A 19,647-nucleotide genomic window follows, 5' to 3' on the forward strand; every position below is an offset into this window, starting at 1 on the left:
TTCCAGATCTACTGCCAAATGAATTGTTCTATAGCTAGACTGGAAAATATGGTCTCATGCATCAAGAAAGGAAGGTGGACAACATAACACTATTACACTGTCGAGGCATGAGCCAGTGCCTTAATTAGGACATGTGTTTATCAAGTAAAGCCAAGACCACCATTGTATCATTATGCCATGGATTTAAATAGTCAGGTAAGAAAGAAGAAGTCAGAGAATAAAAAAATCCCATGGGAGTTATATGTCTTAGGAATTGTATAAATGTATAGTTACGTTGTAGATAAAAAATAAGAAAGATATCAGAACAAGTGCAAACAGAGTAGATACCTATATTCAGACCAATAGCCTCAACATACTCTCTTCACATATTCCATTACTTGGTTGTTCAGTATTGGAGTTCAGCTTTGAAATTCATTGTCAGATTATTCTGAGCATACAAAGTTCCCCTGGATATAGAATAAATGTCCCAGAAGCAATCTTCTCAGTTATGAATTATTCACCAGATATTATTCCAAAGGTCATCTTATAGTAATTAGTATCCTGCTGTTGACCATACAGCCTCAAGGTACCTGATGCCAGTTTAATTACAATTTTAAAATAAGCATTCTCTTTGGCACTCTCAGTATGTTTAGCTATTGTCTTTCAGTGATAAAACTTTTAAAACTAAGTAAGCCACCACTGAAAAATTATATTTGCAAGGTTAACAACTATTTTGTCATTCAGAATGAATAAATCTTGTGATTGCCTGAAGACTTCAGTACTGATTTGATAGGATAGAGCAAATCCAAAATACAGGCAAAAAAGTCCAATAACAATAATAGCAACCAAAATGAATACAAATGCTCAGAAACGAAAGACAAGCAGACAAGACTTTGCAATGATAGAATATGATAGAATATGCTGGTCTTATATAGGGAAACATCAGAGGAGATTTAGAATGATCTGGAACAAACTAGGGGCTTGTGGGTAGTGCAGTGTGCCTTGTACAGAGTTTGGGTGGAAGGTATGACAGCTATTTTGTTATCATGTACTTCTGTTGTTGAATTTCTACCATGTTACATTAATTCTTACTCTGTATTCTAAGAGACACAGGGCACTACTTTCATGGCTGCGTTGGGTCATTAAAGCCGCATAATGTCACATTTTACCAATTTTATAGGGAGCACACACATTTATTGCCATTTGTTAATTTGCACCTGCATAAATTCAACAGATTAAATATTTTTCATAAATAAATACAATTCTATTGTGACTTCTAAATGTGCTTTGGACAGTATGTCAGATAATTGTATGTTACGCATGGACAATTATATACTTTAAATAATTAGTCATATCACAATTAAATATAACTTTTTTCTAATTAAAGTGAAAACAAATATAGCAATAATGATAATATTTAATAATAATAGTAATAATATGTATTAAAATCAAGTGCCATATAGTTTGTTATGGCAAAAATGTCTGTTTCTCACTTCATTAATTTTTGTTTGCACTGCTGTTTCAGCATGTTTTCTGCCATGACAAATTAGTCACTACATTTTGTCATAGTGGCTTTTTATGGGAATGAAAGGCATTCATCTGATTGGGTGTTGCGACATGCCTGATCACACCTTCTGATCATCTATTCAGTCTAAGCAAACCTCTTTCTGTAATTGCACCACTCTGTGCCCAATTAGAGCACCTGCATTGGAAAACAACGTTTCTGTGCCACATTGTGCCTGTGCCACAGTCTTATGCCTTATTTCTGCACTTGCACCTGTGTGCACAAAAATAGAGCCCGTTTTTAATGCTTGCACTTAGAAATGACAATTAGGACAAATTTGCAATGGAATATCAATTGAATTGGCCAATGCCTTGGGCAACCCAATCAACTACAGGTATTAAAAAAAAGGCAGGCATTTGGCAGAGGTGAAATTATGAGCTCATCTAGAAGCACAGGATGAGCAAAGTATCTAAGTATTGGTCCTTTTCTGCATGCTTGCTATGGAGGGAATGAGAACAGACATTAGCTATATGCTATTTTAGCTACATAGTAATCACCATGAGCTGGGAGGATCAAAGGATCAAAGGATGAACATAAGATCAGAAATACTACTCAACATTTATACCTGGTAATAAATTAAATAATATAGAGGACATGAAAAAATTACTTTTTCAGTGATTGTGCACATACATTTTTGTATCTGCAGTGTCTACCAAGCCACAAACTGTGAAATAAGACAGCACCCCTAACCCTGGCCTTATGGTTCACTGGGCTTGATCAGATCGAACCGCCTGGATAGGTAATAGGAGAGGTCATCACCTGCTTGTGAACCAAAAATGTAACGCGCTGATGAACAATGAAACGAGCTAGCTTTCCTTGATTGATTGGACTTGATTCCCAAAGATTGCTTGATGAGTTTGGCTGGGCCAAACCATCTGACGGAGTGCAGTGTCCCCTTTCTACTGCATTGCTGGTTTACAAGCCTGCACAAATGACATGGTCCTTTTGAAGGTGGCCATGGAAGCTGTTCTTGCTTTTGGCTGATGATTGTAGAATTGATTAATCGCAGGCCACATGACAAAACTTCAGTCCCTATCAGCATAAATAAAAGTGGCTTTTCTTAATTAAAAATGCATCTTACCAAAAGATAAACAACCAAGAAATCAAATAAGTCAAATCAAATAATAAAGCAAAATGAGACTTGAATCTCTTCCCCTCCTCGTCCACTGTTTAGCGTCTTATCAATAGCATGACAAGGGCAGGGGCCTGGGCTATGCATACTCAGTGTCTCAGGATTTTAAACATAGGTATTATAATCTCCACAAATGGATTAAATGAAATGAAATTAAAAGAATCCTACATTTTTTACCTCAAGGTCTAAATTTACAAAAGTATTAAACACTAGGATATGTGAAATGATTAAACAATCATTTTAATTCCTTTCCTACTTTCTGTAACAATGAGTAGTAAGGAGGCAGACACATGTGGGAAAAAAAACAAGATTTAACTGGGGCAAATCCAGAATCAGAGTCCTTAAAGCAGTCCAGGGTCAAAGAGTCAACATAGAGAGCATGGGGATACATGAGTAAATGGGACAAGGGCTAGGATACATGAATAACAAAACACAGAAGCTTAAACTAAACACATGAAAGCAAACAGGGGAGCAGGCTATAATACAAACTAGGAAACACAAAGACACAAAGTACAAATAATCCACCATAAGAATAAACATGCAAACACAATGAACTAGCCACATACAATAATTCAATCAAAGAAACACATTCACAAATCATTCAAATGAACAGCCATGACCAAGGTACACAACAGGGCTTAAATACATGAACTTCACAAAACTAGAAATGAGGAACAGGTGTAAGCAATCAAACAAGGTGAGGACAAAACGAAACTATGGAACAGACTAAACACAAGACAGGGAAAACATGGAACATGGAAGATGGAAGGGACTGATCGTGACACTTTATATATTTTGTGTAACTGATTCATTGAGACAGCCAGACATAGCCATAAGGATCTTGTGGGTTGGGGGAAAGAGCCCAGGCCAAAGTTTTATCAGAGAAATAAGGTATAGTCTATCTTCACTACACTCACAAAAGAGGTGGGTGGGGAGAGAGTAGCTCATTATCATTTAAAAGAACAAAAACTCAAACCAGTTGTTTTAAGATAAGATAAAATTCCCTTTGTTGATCCCCATGGGAGATATTCGGGTGATACAGCAGCTCCAGCACATAATAAATTATACTTAATGGTAGAATTACAATAAAATAATGAAAAATAAAAACTACTATATTGTACACAATTGTTCAAGTGCCACCCCATCCCCTAGTTATATCCACTGACTAGTGATATGGATCATAATGAAAGTGACAGTGTGAAATAGCAGCAGCTATATGTAACAGCGTTGGTCCAGCCCACTAGTCTTTCCCCACCCAGACATATATCATCCTCGCCTGAATATTGATTGACTACACCCGTCTCTCATTTCAGCACTTTTATAACCTCCCAGTTCCCATAGCCTACTCGTGAAGTATTGTATTCTCATGCATACCAAGTGTTCCTTGTTTCTCCTGGATATTGACCTCTGCTTCCCCCTTAGATGACATCTCACTCTTAGCCTTTTGGATGACTTCAGATACTGCCTGCCGGTTTTTACATTGGACTGTGCCCTCGACTCCCCTCTTTGCCATTCCCTTCTCATTTACAACTACCCTTCTAATTCACCCCACAACTCTTTCCTGCCTGTTTAAAATAAACTCTTGCATTTAGATCTACACTTATCTGTGTCCTGATATAGTATACATACAACAGTAGTAGAACACACACACACACACACATTTCTTATATATATATATATATATATATATATATATGATTGTGTCCTCAGCTATTGTTATATAGTCTGATTGCAGTAGGCAAAAAAAGAACATCTGAAGTGTTCTGTCCTACACTTAGGTGGAATAAATCTATGACTATATGAACTGTCCAGCTGCACAGGTCCTCACTGACGTGGGAGGAATTGTCCAGAATTGCCCAGATTTTGGCCTTCATCGTCCTCTCACACACTGTCTCCAAACCCACCACAGAGCTGGCTTTCCTCAACAGCATATTCAGTCTTTTAGCCTCTCCCGCCTTGATTCCACTACTCTAACACACCATAATAAAAAAGAGGGTGCAGGCTACCACGGACTGGTAGAAGCAGCTTATTGCACCCATTGAAAGACCTCAGGCCCCTCACCCAGAACAACCTACTCTGTCCTTTCCTGTAGAGGACATCTGTAATGGTGAGCAGTAAGGAAGCAGATGCATGTACAGAGAAGAGCGAGATTTATTATGGGCAAACCCAAAATCAGAGTTATTAGGGCAGTCCAGGGCCACAGTGCCAACATGGAGAGCATAGGGATACATAATTAAACAAACAAAACACACAAAGACAAACAGGGGAAGAAGGCTATAACAAAGGCTAGAAAACACAAAGCCTAGGATAACCACAAAGGCAGAGAATACAAAGAACCTCAACCATTCAAATAAACAATGAAGAGCCAAGACACACGGAACACAGGGTATAAATACATGAACTTAACAAGGTAGAAATGAGGGACAGGTGTAAGCAATCAAAGAGGGGTGGAGAAAATGAAACTGTGGCATGGAATTAAATACACAAGACAGGGAAAACACGGAAGCTGGGAAGGCCTAATCATGACAACATCAGTGTTATGTGACCAGTCTAGATTGTTATTAACCTGTACCCCAAGGGACCTGTAGGAGACCACCTTCTCCACTTCCACCCCCTGAATGAAAACAGGGCTAGGGGGGCTTCTGTTCCTCTGATAATCCACTATAATCTCTTTGGTTTTACTGATGTTGTTTCAATTGATTTTTATGGCACAATGTTGTGAAGCTCTCAATCAAGCCTCTATATTCCTCCTCATTGTCCTCGGTGATGCATTTAACAATGTCATCAGAAAACCTCTGGAGATGGTAGGAACAAGAGTTGAAGAAGTCTGATGTGTACACAGTGAAGCACAATAGTGCTTGCATGGTTCCTTGGGGCGCACTGGTGTTACTAATCACAGACTAAGATTTGTGATCCAGGATGTGGTGTCAGGGAACATGTGTATCTCCAGCAGTTTCTCTCTCAGGAGGCAGGCTGGATGGTGTTGAAGGCACTACAGAAGTCGAAGAATATAACTCTCATTTTGCTTTCCTGAATCTTCAAGTGAGAGAGGGCCTGGTATATCATGAAGATGATAGTTTCATCCACCCCATTGCATGGCCTGTAAGCAAACTGCAGTGGGTCCAGATAGTCCATCAACTGTGACCTCAGGTGCCGCAGAACCAGCCTCTTGAATGTTTTTATGACATGTGAGGTCAGAGCTACCAGTATGTTGTCGTGAAGACCACTTGGACAACTCTTCTTTGGCACTGGAACAATGCATGAGGCCTTTCATAGTGTAGGCACCTTTTTCAGAATCAGAGTGAGATTGAAGAGCTATAGAGGAGCTGCCAGCTTCTCAGCACTTATCTTTAACATCCTGGGATTGATGTCCTCAGGTCCACAAGCTTTGCTCCTCTGAAGCCTGTAGAGTTCCCACTTTACATGAATGATGGTGAAGGTAGGACTGGGTGGTGAGGTTGTATGCAGGAAGCTGAGAATTCCTGGTTGTAGGTGAAGAAATGAAAGAGGAGGAGAATGATGCAAGTGGTGAGTCATTCTCATGTTATGTTAATGTTGTTTTGAGGGGATCTATTGGCAAGAACGAGGCTGTCCTCTGGGGTCAGAAGTCTGCTGAGAGAGAAGGGGCTGACAGAAGTGTTGATAGGTCATAGAGTAGGTACTCCAGCAGAGGTGTGAATGATGAGAGAGGTATTGACACAGCCTCATTGTCTGAGCACACAGTGGTAGGGATTGCATCAAACTGAAAAGAATAGGTTAATTGAATTAATTCCACATGTCTCTTGTGTTTTTCTGACCAATGCTAGCCTTAATTTTCTCCCTGTAGCATTTCTTCCCTTAGTTTTCTCTTACATTCCTTTAGAACAGCCCAGTTCCTCTTTATTTTTAAACATGACGTTCCTCTTCTTGCTTTTAAGAAGACCTTTTATTTCTCTGTTTATCCATGGTTTGTTGTTATTGTAGGAGTGAACCTTCTTGGTGGGAACAATTGTATCCTCACAAAGCTGAATATAACCCATGATACAACAAGAGAGACCCTCAGTGTCCTCCCCATAGTCATCCTGGAACAGTTCCCGGTTTGTGTTCTGAAAACACTCCTGAACATTCTCCTAGGCATCCTTGAACCAAACTTTCACATTCCTTATGCTGGCACATTGGTGCTTGATCCCTGTGTTATTTTAACCCAAGCATATCAAAGACATTTCACTAAGACCCCAGGGAACTATAATAACTTGTGTAAAGGAAGTATAATAGGTCCCCTTTAATAGGAAAAAATGACTTTCAAATGAGTATAATTACATTTCTGCAGCACTGCTACTACTGTTGGCATAGTGCTCAATTAAATGACACAATTCTAACATCACCCCAAGTTGGTGAGCGCCATGACTGGGAACAGCTTCATATTACATAAATGTCTGTGCAATGACTGTCATGTGGAATTACACATATTAATTAATTTTCATTTAAATATTTAAGGAAGAGAATATTCGGTGCACTATAAGGGCATTCTCATACTAGAGCTTTTTTCCAGACCCAGGTCCGATTGCTCCACAAGTTCGATAAGTTTTGTCAAGTGTGAAAGCAGTTTTTGAGCTCAGGGACAGTTCAGGATATTGATCTCTGGTCCTTCTGAAATCAGTGGTCTGGGGTTCTCTTATAGTAAGCTCTGGTGCAATCCACAGGAAGTGTGGAAGCGATCCGCTCCCAGCACCATGTGTGGGACTGCGTGATTGGTTCATTTTATGATGTGAGTGCTTTGACTTATTGCATTACTTCCCTTTTCAAGTTTTGTGTATTTTCTGAATAATAAAAAACTTACTCTATCCAGATAAACTTTTAAAATCCATTTTTCTCAGGTACCTCAATGTTTTGCACAACACTGTAGAGTATATTATCTGTATGCTTACAATGCAACAAAAATCTTCTCATATAAAAACAGCTCCTTGTTTACAGGTGCTCCTGCATGGTAAAATTCCATGCATCCTAAAAGTGATGTTCTTGAATGTTTGTATCCAAGCAAAATAATACGGATGAAGCTTTTATGCAGAAAAGTGACATATGGAATTGTGTAATCGATCCATGGTTCGGATAGAGTTCTTGTGTGTGAAAACAAACCAGTGATAATAAGCCCCTCCCTCGAATGAGCCAAGAATCCTGGGTGCAGACTGAAGTATTTGGGACAATTGTAAAAATGCCTTAAATGTGTCCCTCTCAGGTATCTGTATTCATGTTTAATTGTTAAGTCTGATTAGTCATTATATATGTTGTGCAATTCATAAGAAGACAAGATGTTTAGGCAGTTGAGCTTAAGCTTATCCCTATGACACACACACACACACACACACACACACATACACACACATATGCATTTGCAGTCATACACTGTTCATATATGTATATGTATTTCTGTTCATGTTCAAACCACAGTAAAAAAAGGGGGTGGGGGGGGGGTAATTACACTTAGCAGAGAAAATCTAATTAAATCATCTGCACTGGATAAAAGTGCTGCTCAGGTTGTCTTTATTCACTGGAATTTTTCTCTTTTTTATTTTGACTGTTGTCCAGGGCTATGCAAGGGACACACAGGATATTATGGTGGTGATATGCTTGGATTCACAAATCACTCTGGAGGTCCCTGAGGTTTTGATTGAAGGATATCCTTCTCATACTCGGCTCTCTTTAAATTAGTGCCCCCTAACCACAGCCTGTGTTGGACTGTTCTCATTTCAGTAGAGGTTCCACAGCCATTTATTCACTGACACTGTATGCCATGTTCTTGACTTATGATGTTTCTTATGACTTCAGCTTAAAAGTGGTTCATCACTTTACGTTTTTATACCATTGCTTTCCTTGCTATATTTCATACCTGCTACAAATAAAAAAGATGAGAAGCACTCCCAAAATGTCTAAAGATACACAATGTTTAATGTTTCAAGTAAAATTTCAAGACAAGAAAAATCATCACACCAAATGTATATGAATGTATTTTTTATCCTAGATTCTAATGGGATATTTTACAGGGGTATGACAATATACAATGTATTTATATTCTTCAGCTGTGTATTTCTGGCACATCTCAAAGCTGTCATGTTTCATAGAAATTGTGAAATAAAACAGAAAATTAAATTACAAACAGCCATAGAATATCAATGATTTCATATTGTTTTTAATTTTTTACTAGATGCATGGTGTGTTTGCACATTTTTCTGACTGACTCTGTGCCAGTATACATACATGCACACACAAACACACACACGCACACATACACATATTGATATATGCATTATTAATTTTTACATTACAACGGTGCTTGATCTCTCATAATTTTAGAGATTTCATTGTATGTCATTTTATGATATATGTCTAAAGTCATACAGGGCACATTATTCACAATTTCCTTTGCCATCACATTAATTCAGATTAATTGTCACCAGGGTCACTGATAGGTATATATGTACATATATTTTAGGTTTTGTCTCTTTTCTTTCTTTTTTTATGATGACATTTGTTTTGTACTTTCATGTTATGAACCAGACTGTTGACATGTGCAGTACTGGAGGCATTATTCATTACTGTTGGACGTGAACTATAACAACTCAGGGGTGACGGACATACGATTATATACAAAGCACTTGAAAACCATCATACATAGGCTGAGGAGCAAAGATCACATTCAGCTACCATAAGTCGTAGAAGTAGTTACTGCATGCAAATGAAAATGCAGGATGACTGTGAGAAGAGTTACAACTTCCACAATATGTCCACAGTGAAGTAAAAAAAATTAAATTAAAACACTCAAAGTACCATTTTACCTTAGAAATTGTTTGATATAGAAATACCTCGGTCTAATGTTAGTTGTTATTGTTACTATGATTGCTTTCATGACAGATTGGACAGCAAGGTTAAAAAAGTACTGGAGAAGAGAATGGCTGTTCCCCATAGTATATTTTGAAACATTTTCAACTAGGGCCTATACTGTTATTTTCTTGTCCTTTAAATGCTATTTATTTATTTTCAATTTCATTTGTGTGACCTTTGGCACTGACTGTAATGACTAAAATAGTTACACACACTCTTGCTCTCTCTCTCTCTCTCTCCCTCTCTCTCTCTCTCTCTCTCTCTCTCTCTCTCTCTCTCTATATATATATATATATATATATATATATATATATATATATATATATATATATATATATTTATTTATTTATTTTATTTATTTTTTTCCAAGTAGTTTATCTATTCTTATACACTGCATTAGCATTACATGTCACTGAAGGTGCATTTTGATTGTTTACCATAGAATCCTGCTTAGGATTTTAAAATGTTAAACTTTTGCATGCATGCAACTGTAAAATATTATGCAAATATAGTTATTTGAAAGACCAGTGTTTTTCAGAATGTTCATGTCAGTTTCTCAGAACCCCTGAGGCCACATACTTCAAAGCCTTTTCTTCCAACTAATGGAGAGCATGAAAGAAGTTTAAAAACCCATTTGACAATAGATTTTTAATTACTAATTCTTGCCAAATCAAACCAGAATATATACTGTATGTAATATGATATGATTGATAGCAAAAGGAGGAAATTTCTAATTGCAGTCTGCAATTCCAGTCCCATAAAATAGTCACTGTTACAATTTTAGATCTTGACTTTCCAGGCTTACAGGCTTACAGATCCATTATATGAATCAGTAAAAGTGGCATTTAATCGGCCCCTATACCCTATTACTCAACATTTCTGTTTATATGAACAATATGTTTACTGTACATCCCGAATGTGTCATCCTCCCTTCTACAGTGCTATTCTGTAATTATTCTACTTGACAGCATTAAAGGAATTTTTCCTCTAGTTCTTGGACTTGGTGCCAGTACAGCTGTACATTTTCTCAGATCAATGAGTCCAGACCCAGGCTCATCAAAACATTCTCCACTTCACCTAATTTATAATGAAGTAATCACTGACTCATATACTTGGGAAACATCAGTATGTACCAAGAAGAATGCACAAAGAATGTGCTAAGAAGAATGTACTAAGAAGTACATTGAGTGTCTCTGGGGATTACATAAATTCTGAAGATACATTTGAAATGCATATGCATGTGACATTTAATTTAAAGACGTACAAAAACATCCTAAGCTTAATTAAAATTAAAGTCACAGTGTTTGTAATTACAGTGTTTGTAATTTTCACTACAGTTCATGTTATAAGTAACATTCATGAGCATTATTTAGCCATGAGTGTAATAGAAACTTTAGACTACCTTCTCCCCTCAGAACGGTTTCGTAGACCAGACAATTAGTTTAGCTTCATCTTTGTTGTCATAGTAAGTATGGAATACTGAAAACCACCTGGTTGCAGAAAATATGTCCCTATTAGAAATCTTTACAAGCTTACAGTAGACATATAAATGCTAAAGCTGATGATTCTTTGACATAGTAAACTATAAGTCGTGAATGATGAATGTCAAGAACTCCGGGGCACAGAATTGTATTGTTTGTAGGTTTTCAAAAGCACAATGTGTAATGAAGGTTAAAAAAAGTAAGTAAATTATACTATTACAGAGCAGTCTTCCACAGCTATGGCTGCTACAGTGATAACAGATTAAAATAATTATACTATTGGGAGATTCTCATAATTGATTCCATAGCACTTGTTATTCTGCATAAATTGTATATTTCAAGAGGGGAACTTGATTTAGGAGAGAATGAAAACAAAGAATGGCTCTTTAGTATATCTTTCTATGCCTTTCCAGGCTTGGATAATGAGATAATGTTGAAAATGAGTATGTTCCTAATAACTGGAAGGAAAGGGTGTCAGATGCACAAAAACTAGTGACATGGCTAACATCAGTGGAAGGAGGAAGGGAAAAAAAGCTGTTCAGGAAAAAAGGGTTCATAAAGATGTTCTAAATGAGAGTGGGTTCTATTTTTGTGGACACAGCGCAAGCACAGAAATAAGGCATAAGACCGCGACACAGACATGTGGGTGTGGAAACTATTTTCATGACAGTCACAGATGCACTAATCCAGTATGAGGTTATACTGAATATATATTCACTAATCCAGCATGAGGTTAATTGTGCTGCAGCAATATTCAATCATATTAACTCATCTCATTCTCTTTAAAAGCTGAACATGAGTCAAGAAAGCACAAATTTGCCATTTCAAAATATATGGCAATTGATGATAATAAATAATATTATTGTTATTATTATTGGTCACTGTGATGAGAATAAAATTATATTTTTACATCCCTAATTATTTTCCATCTACCAGCTGTTTGATTCATATTTAATATGAATATTTAATTTTTTTGCTAATGAAAAAAAAAAAAAACCTTTTAAAATAAAATCCTGTTGTGAGAAATTGTATATGACTTTATGTGCCTACTTGGAGTGAGGAAATGACATGATGCAATTGCATTTGCGCTAAGAGCAGGTCCATGGAAGTTGTAGTGTAATCCCTGTTTTAAAAATACAGTTTTACTAACGGATTTTAATTGTCACACCCTTGCTGTGCCATTCACCCATCTGCTCACAGATGCATTTATTTCTGTCCACCAAATTAACAAATGACAATAAATGCTTGTGCATCCTATGAAATTGGTAAAATGCTGTATTGGGTGGCTTTATCGCCCAGCGCAAAAAAAAGAAAAAGCCCAGTGAGAGGTATTTGCTCTGAGGCTTAATAATATGCATATTGTCTTTATCAACTCTACATAACACAATCAGATGAAAGTCTTTGATCACCATTATTAATCTGTCTGAGAAATTTCTGCCTAAACAACTGACAGAGCACCTCACCAAAGCTAACATATTGCAGTCACACTCACAAGCAACACTTAATCTTACTGACCTCATTCACTTCATTTGCATGTGTTTAGTAGTTACGACATTAAAAGACTCAAAAAATCAACATCATTTTATGTTTTTCTGACCATTAAACCTCTAAAATGATTAATTAGCTGCTATCTACTAAATAGGGACACACCGTTTTGCACTATTTTTTTCCTTCATTTAAGAGCTACTTTGGTTCAGGTCTACTTTTTATTTACTGTTTATACAGCTTGTACTGGTGATTAGAGAGCAATAAGCCATAATTTCACTTATATTCACATAAATTTTACTTACCGTCTTTTCACTGAAGTAGCTTTAAAAAAACATTATACATGATAATCAACATTAAGGTTATCTTTTGTCACTCACTCTCTATGCTTTTGTGTTTAGAGATCAAAGGCCTGGCTTTGCCTGATGCTTGCTTTAGGCCTTGCACTTCTATTATAGCTGATGCTCATGTAAGAAGGCAGAAGAGGAGCCACTGGTGGAGCTTTGTGGGCTAGATGTGGCAGAGAAACTAGCCAAAGGGATGACCTTCACTGGATCCTCTTTCTTGCTACAGTGTCTCTCCAGGGTATTGTAGAACTGGGGCTGGTTGCCTTCTTTGTCCAGATCATCTTTAGGCACCGACCTGCCAAGTGTGTGACGTCCATCTGGCTTGGTCCCGTGTGCCCAGTTCTTCTGAAAGCTAAAGGAGGGCAGGGTGTCAGTGCCGGAAGTCTGGAAGTGGGTCACTGCTGGGGGCATCCAGCAGCTGTCGGAATGGCCGAGGATCAGGCATTCTTGGGTACAGGTCTCTGAAGCCTCAGCCACAGCCTTCTGCAAGTTTACTTCAATAGCTGTGGAGGAAAGGAGCATAATGAATATAAAAGCACAGCCAAGTGCTTGTCAGAGAAGTAGCAACAGACAGGTGACATGAGAGATGTAAGAAAGGACTTTGAATGAAAAATATATATTTATAAAATAAAGTTAGAACTATGTAAAGCTGATGTGATAGTGAACCTCCCTTTGATACATTGATTATTAAATAACTTCAGAGGAATATTTTCTAAGCTTTTTAACACCTCCAAATGAAATTTGGAAACATGAAAATATGACCATTTGATTTTTTCAATATATATTATTTTGATGAAGATACACAATTGTCCACACATTAATGGTCTAAAATGTGCTTCACTACACCCTTTTTAGAAGAAACTGATATTTCTGTGATCACACACATGCATGCAGACATACAAACACACACACACACACACACAGTCACACACACACACACACACACACATATATATATATATATATATATATATATATATATATATATATATATATATATATATATATATATATATATATATATATGTGTGTGTGCATACAGATGAACAAACAGACTCACATACACCCTATCATACAACTGCACGCACACACACACACACACATACACAAATTCTCTTTGATCTTGCATGGGAATACTCTGCACACCCACAAACATCCACAGACAGATGCAGTGTATATATATTGGAATATATCACTTAATGGCCACTTTATTAGCGACACCTGCCCTTTCACATTTGGCACATTCCTGTATGGGAATTAGACATGTGACCGCAGAGTGGAACATAAATGAGGTGAGCAAGTTTTCTTTGGATCTAATTCAGTGTGAATCCTCATTAGAATGGGAAAATTGAGTAATCTGAGTGACTTCTAATGAGGCATGGTCATTGGCGCTAGACTCAAGGGGGCCAGTATTTCAAAAAGTGCCAATCTTGTGGGGTTCTCCTGCAATGGTGTAGAGAGTATACTGAGAAAAATCTTGCAAAAGGGGATCTTGTGGATATAAACAACTCATTAACGAAAGGGGTCAAAGGAGGATGTCAAGAATCACTTTGACAAACTGGCGGTGCACAGTCAAGTAAATTACAGCTGAATACAATGCTGGTGCTCCAACTAACGTCCAAACGCATGACGACGTTAGTTAGCAAAGATAACATCTTTCAAGTGCCATTGTAGTCTAAAGGAAATAGAAAGGCAAAACTGCAGTGGGCAAAATAGTTCAAAAAAGGATCAATGAGCAGAGGATAAACATCGCTTGGCCAGATGAATCCAGATTTCAGTTGCTCCTTACTGATGGGAATGTTAGAATTTGGCATAAGCTGCATGAATCGATGATCCCTTCCTGTCAGGTGTCAACAGGATGGAAGAGGTGGTGTAATGGTGTGGATAATTTTTTATTGGCATAACCTGGCTTCCCTGATACCTGTAGATGGATGTATGGAAAGTTACATATAACTAAGCATTGTGGCCAACTAAATTCATCCCGTCATGGCAGCCGTTTACTGTTTAGCAGGAGAATGCACCATGCAACAAGGGTCATATAGTCATGGACTGAGGCCAGGAATGTGACAGCCAGTTTCACTTGCTTCATTGGTCAGATCTTAATCCTGTAGAGCATCTCTGGGTTGAGTTATAATGGCTGTTCAGAGCATGTCATTACCTCCATCTAAATTGCAGCAATTGTGAGAACCTATCCTGTCTGCAAGGGCCAATATTCTTGCAGAATGATTTCAACACCTAGTGGAATCTGTGCAATGATGAACTGCTGCAGTTCTGATAGCCAAAAGAGGTCCACTTTGAAAAAAAATAATTCCCTAACACAGTTAATCAAAAATATATTTATACTTGTATGATTCTTGTAGATTAACAGATATTCTAGAGGTCACAAGACCATGTCCACCGCCATCCATCATTTTGGATTTATGATGCAATATTTCAGGATAAGAAATATTAATTAAGACAATGATCATACATAAATACAGTAAAGGTTTCAGAGATGACCCTCCTTAGGAGATGAGGAGATTGCTTTTCAATATTAAATAATTAATGAACAGCTCGACAAACCATTATTTATCACTGTCATTGTGGCAAACCCTGCATTTTATGATCTTTCCTACATTACATGAATTTGGTCATTTAAAATAAATCAAACACTGTGTTTCTAAAAAGTCTTCTCAGCCATCATGTTTATGCCTGATTGTTAACATATATGACAACATGTTATGCCCAGTGAGGAACAGTATTTGATTTGAACAAAAGAAGAGAAACTGGAAATGAGGGCTACCCACATCCTACCTCATGAGGCCTGCACCAATATCATACATGTGTCTAGGAAAATGCCTCACCAGTGACTCTGACAATAAAACTTGTCCACTCAGCTAATTAGAATGTAAAGCAGTATTTTTGGAGGCAACTAGAAGTGCTGTGGTTTCATGTTTCCTTAACCTGTTAAGAAAATGAATGTTTGAATGTTACATCAGTCGTGTTTGCTTCAAGCAGTCACAGAAATAATTTATCATGTTTGCACGAGAATGCAATCAATAATTGAACACAAGCAAATCTGTGTTTTGCATGCGCTGATGATTTTTATTTTCCATACACCAGCCAGCTTGCTTAAAGATTTAATCACCTTCTATATTTCCTTCAAATCTAGCAAAGAGATAAATTAAAGCATAATTTTCTAAATCCATTTGTGCTCAGGGGCTTGGTGTGTTGTAAGTCAGAGTGACACTTCATAAGCTTGATTTGATCTACAAAAATGCATTTCATGACAACCAGGTCAAGCAAGTTTGGAATGCACAAATGGAAAAGAGAATGACAGACACAGAGAGAGAGAAAAAGAGAGAGAGAGAGAGAGAGAGAGAGAGAGAGAGAGAGAGAGAGAGAAAGAGAGAGGCATGACACTGGATTCCCTTGCATTGTTCCTGTCTGCCTCAGAGAATCAATGTATAAGTCAGCCAAGTGGTAAATGTGTCACCTTTTAGAGGGTCACTAGCTTCATTAAGAAAAAATGATGCTGCACACTCAACAGAGCAGAAAAGCCCCAGCCAAATCACTCGTAGAGCTTGCTGTAAATCACTTCCGAGCTGCTTTCTGCTTTGGAAATTGGAGGTGTCTTTCCAAGCTATTGTTCTTTTCATGAGCAAACAGATTACACCAAAGTGGACACACTCATCCAATAGCACACAAGACTGTTCTCAAAGTCACACTGTCACCTTTCGGTGAAGTTGCCCAAGAGAAAGAGTGCCTGTTTTCTGTTTGCAACAGCAATCAGGCCAAAGGCCACAGGCTCATGTGTAATTATGTAGTGCATAAAAGGTGTTTTTGGTGCTGCAGTGCTTTCCTGACTGTGATCTGCACAAAGGTACAGCATGAGCTCTCAGTGACACTGTGTCAACAGCCAGAAGTGGTGCTATTTTTTGCATGTGATATTTCACATTAAACAGCTCCAAAGATTTAATCAGTATCAGTTTCCACTCCACACAAACTAGTATTGCTTGACTGATGTGGCTGACAGCTCTGAATGCTTTCATCAGCCAGAGGCAAGTGGCTCACACTGATGCTGTTTAAGTGCCTTTTGCATGCAGGGGAATCGCTGCTCTCTTGCCAAGCTTTTTTTTAAAAAAAAGGTCATATCACATGTACATTCCCAAGCCATATATTTCAAAGTTTTTCCCAAAGAAACATATATTTTAAGGTTGTTTTTGTTTATTTGTTTTTTAACGCAAAGACCTTATGCTGATGATTTGATAACAGGAATATTGTGTACAATGCTTATAATTTATAGTACAGCACCACACAGACTGAAATGTCAGACCTATTTACTCTGGGCTTGATCAGAGCTGGATCAACCCATATTCAGAGGAAAATAGTCTGCTCAGCTACATTGTGAGGACTAGAGTCTTGCAGATTGCAACATTTTGTGAAATGACCAGTTGTTATTTATTGAGGCCTTGGTTGATTCAAATTCGTAATTACAGCCACAAAAATGCAAAGATGCTTTTCATCTCCTCCTCTCAGCAAACATTTTTAGCGCCTTGATTTCCTGGATGATCACCTGGATGATCATGATCACATAATCAGACAGCCCTTAAAATGCCTGGTTGTGAAGGTCTTTTGCTTCAGCTGATGAAAACTGTGAGTTACATTTGATGAATGTAAGAGAGAGATTTGGTCCTCCTTTGATTTTGGGTCAACATACTGCAATGCATAAACAAACAACTTAAAAATTATGTATCTGATTAAAGAACACAATTGTATGTTCTTTAATTGTCTGTCCTGAAGGTGGTCTGACCTCCTTAATAACCCCTTAAACTTTTAAAAGGGGATCAATATAATTTAATCACTCAATATAATCACTCAAAGGTTGGACATGGAAGAAAAGGTATACTTTTCAGTTTTTAAGTGGCAAAATAAGACCACTTATTGCAAACCAGATGAATTTTATTATGATTCCATACCAGTTAGCATATTTTATCATTGGGAATTGACTTTGGTGCAGACATTCATATTTGTGCATTTGACATTCAGGATATTTCAAATGTACAAAAAGACCTAAAGCACATGTTTTGCAAATATAAATTATGACTAGGGACCAAGGATACAAAATACAGTAACAATTGAAATATTTTAGATAAATTCCAGACTTTATATGACAATATTTTTTTTTTACAGAGTTCTATGAGAATTTCAACAATCTCTGCTTTTTTACAACTGTGAGTGAAGTCAATGCTTTTTAGAGTAGTCTGGGGCTTTCTCAGCTGAAATCTTGAAAGTAACTTCCTCCAACAAAATAAATATGTTGCCCAAAAAAATTACAAGAAATTTTAGTGAGAACTATCAGGACTAAGAACAGGGTTTCTTAAATCCCCAAAATTCTTAGATGGCTAAGATATTAAGAAAACTTTAATATGTGATAAACTATCATTTCTATGTTGAATTAATGAATATGCTGCAATTAATATGCAATTCAATAAAGCAGTTACACTTTGCAGTTTAAAATGTTTACAATTTAGTGAAGTAAGACCAAGTGAAAGAAGTAGGAAAATACATTAGAGTAGTAGCTTCTGTAATTGTGAAAATAGTCTAAATATGTTGCCAGTCTGTTGGGAAAATGTTTCCAAATGGAAATTAATAACTTACAATGGCTAGTTGTTTAAATTATAATTCCAAGTACCTGGAAACTTCAGACTAAACTGGCTGTCCCAAACTCTCAATTATTAAACATATTTTCAGAGCTTTCATTCTCTGGCAAAATTACTTGCTGCATTTTTTATTACTAATAAAAAAACTAAGTTTAATTCATTCTCTGTGCTGAGTTCAAGTTCTCAACACCACAGAAATTAGAGCACAGTGGGGGAAAAGGTGATGCTTTCATTAGGGTAGGACACAATTTAATTTGTTGCACCTACAATGACAGATTAACAGTGGGAAGTGACTTGTCCCTGTGTCTTGCATGTCAGCTGTACCTCTTAGCAACTTCTGTGGATATCACTGTCTGAGCACATCAGCCTCATGTCCCCAGCTCTCTCCCCCTCTTTTTCACTCTCACCCCATCCACATCCCACTGTTTTCTTTCCTCTCTGTCCATGTAGCTTTTGATCCAACACAACAAAAAGTAATTGTGAGCCGAAAACAACATTTAATGATTACTTTATCCGAGTCCAAAAAGAAAGATGCCACAGGCAGGCACTTTTAACAAAAGAAGGAGACTTTTTTTCCATTGCACAATTTTTAAGATACAAAGAATATTATTGACTTGGGTGAGATTAGATCACCAAAACAAATAACAGGCTAACATCAGGGACAAAGTGCAGGACCAGAAAGCGCTTATGGGTTAGCTACCCTGCTCTGTCTTCTCCTTTTTTAGTGTTGATTAAAAACATGAATTTTCATTCACCTGGATATTGTATATAATTACACACACACACACACACACACACACACACACACACACACACACACACACACACACACACACACATACATGAATAATAAATATTTGACATATTCTCTTTCAATACATACCCTTCTTTAGGTACACTGGATGGGAATGAAAATTAAACATCTTTTTGCTCCCTCTAGAGTGTAGAGATGGTGACAGCGCACTGCACTCTGTGTTTTGAATCAATGCTTCTCTTCTCTTTCTCCGAAGGGCTGATGGCCATGATTGCATTGTGTTCATTATGTTTGATGGCTCGAGCTTCTCCTCTCCTCTCTTCTGCTTATGCTTCTCCTCCATTAGGAGCACAGAGAAGGGGAGCAGCAGCTTCAACACAATCAACACTGCCCAAACACACAGCG

The 19,647-nt window shown here is 37.4% G+C and overlaps 1 protein-coding gene across 1 annotated transcript in view; it reads right to left on the bottom strand.

Moving 5' to 3' along the window:
* Window positions 1-12,035: 12,035 nt before the first annotated feature.
* Window positions 12,036-19,647, bottom strand: part of pcdh11 (protocadherin 11) — a 162,331-nt gene continuing 154,719 nt past the window's right edge. The window contains exon 6 of the mRNA XM_027017044.2: window positions 12,036-13,349. Within this exon, the coding sequence (XP_026872845.2) occupies window positions 12,952-13,349 (398 nt within the window). The 3' untranslated portion in view covers window positions 12,036-12,951. The remainder of the gene's footprint in view (window positions 13,350-19,647) is intronic.

Source organism: Electrophorus electricus, chromosome 12 (assembly GCF_013358815.1).
Source record: "Electrophorus electricus isolate fEleEle1 chromosome 12, fEleEle1.pri, whole genome shotgun sequence".
Lineage (NCBI taxonomy): Eukaryota > Metazoa > Chordata > Actinopteri > Gymnotiformes > Gymnotidae > Electrophorus > Electrophorus electricus.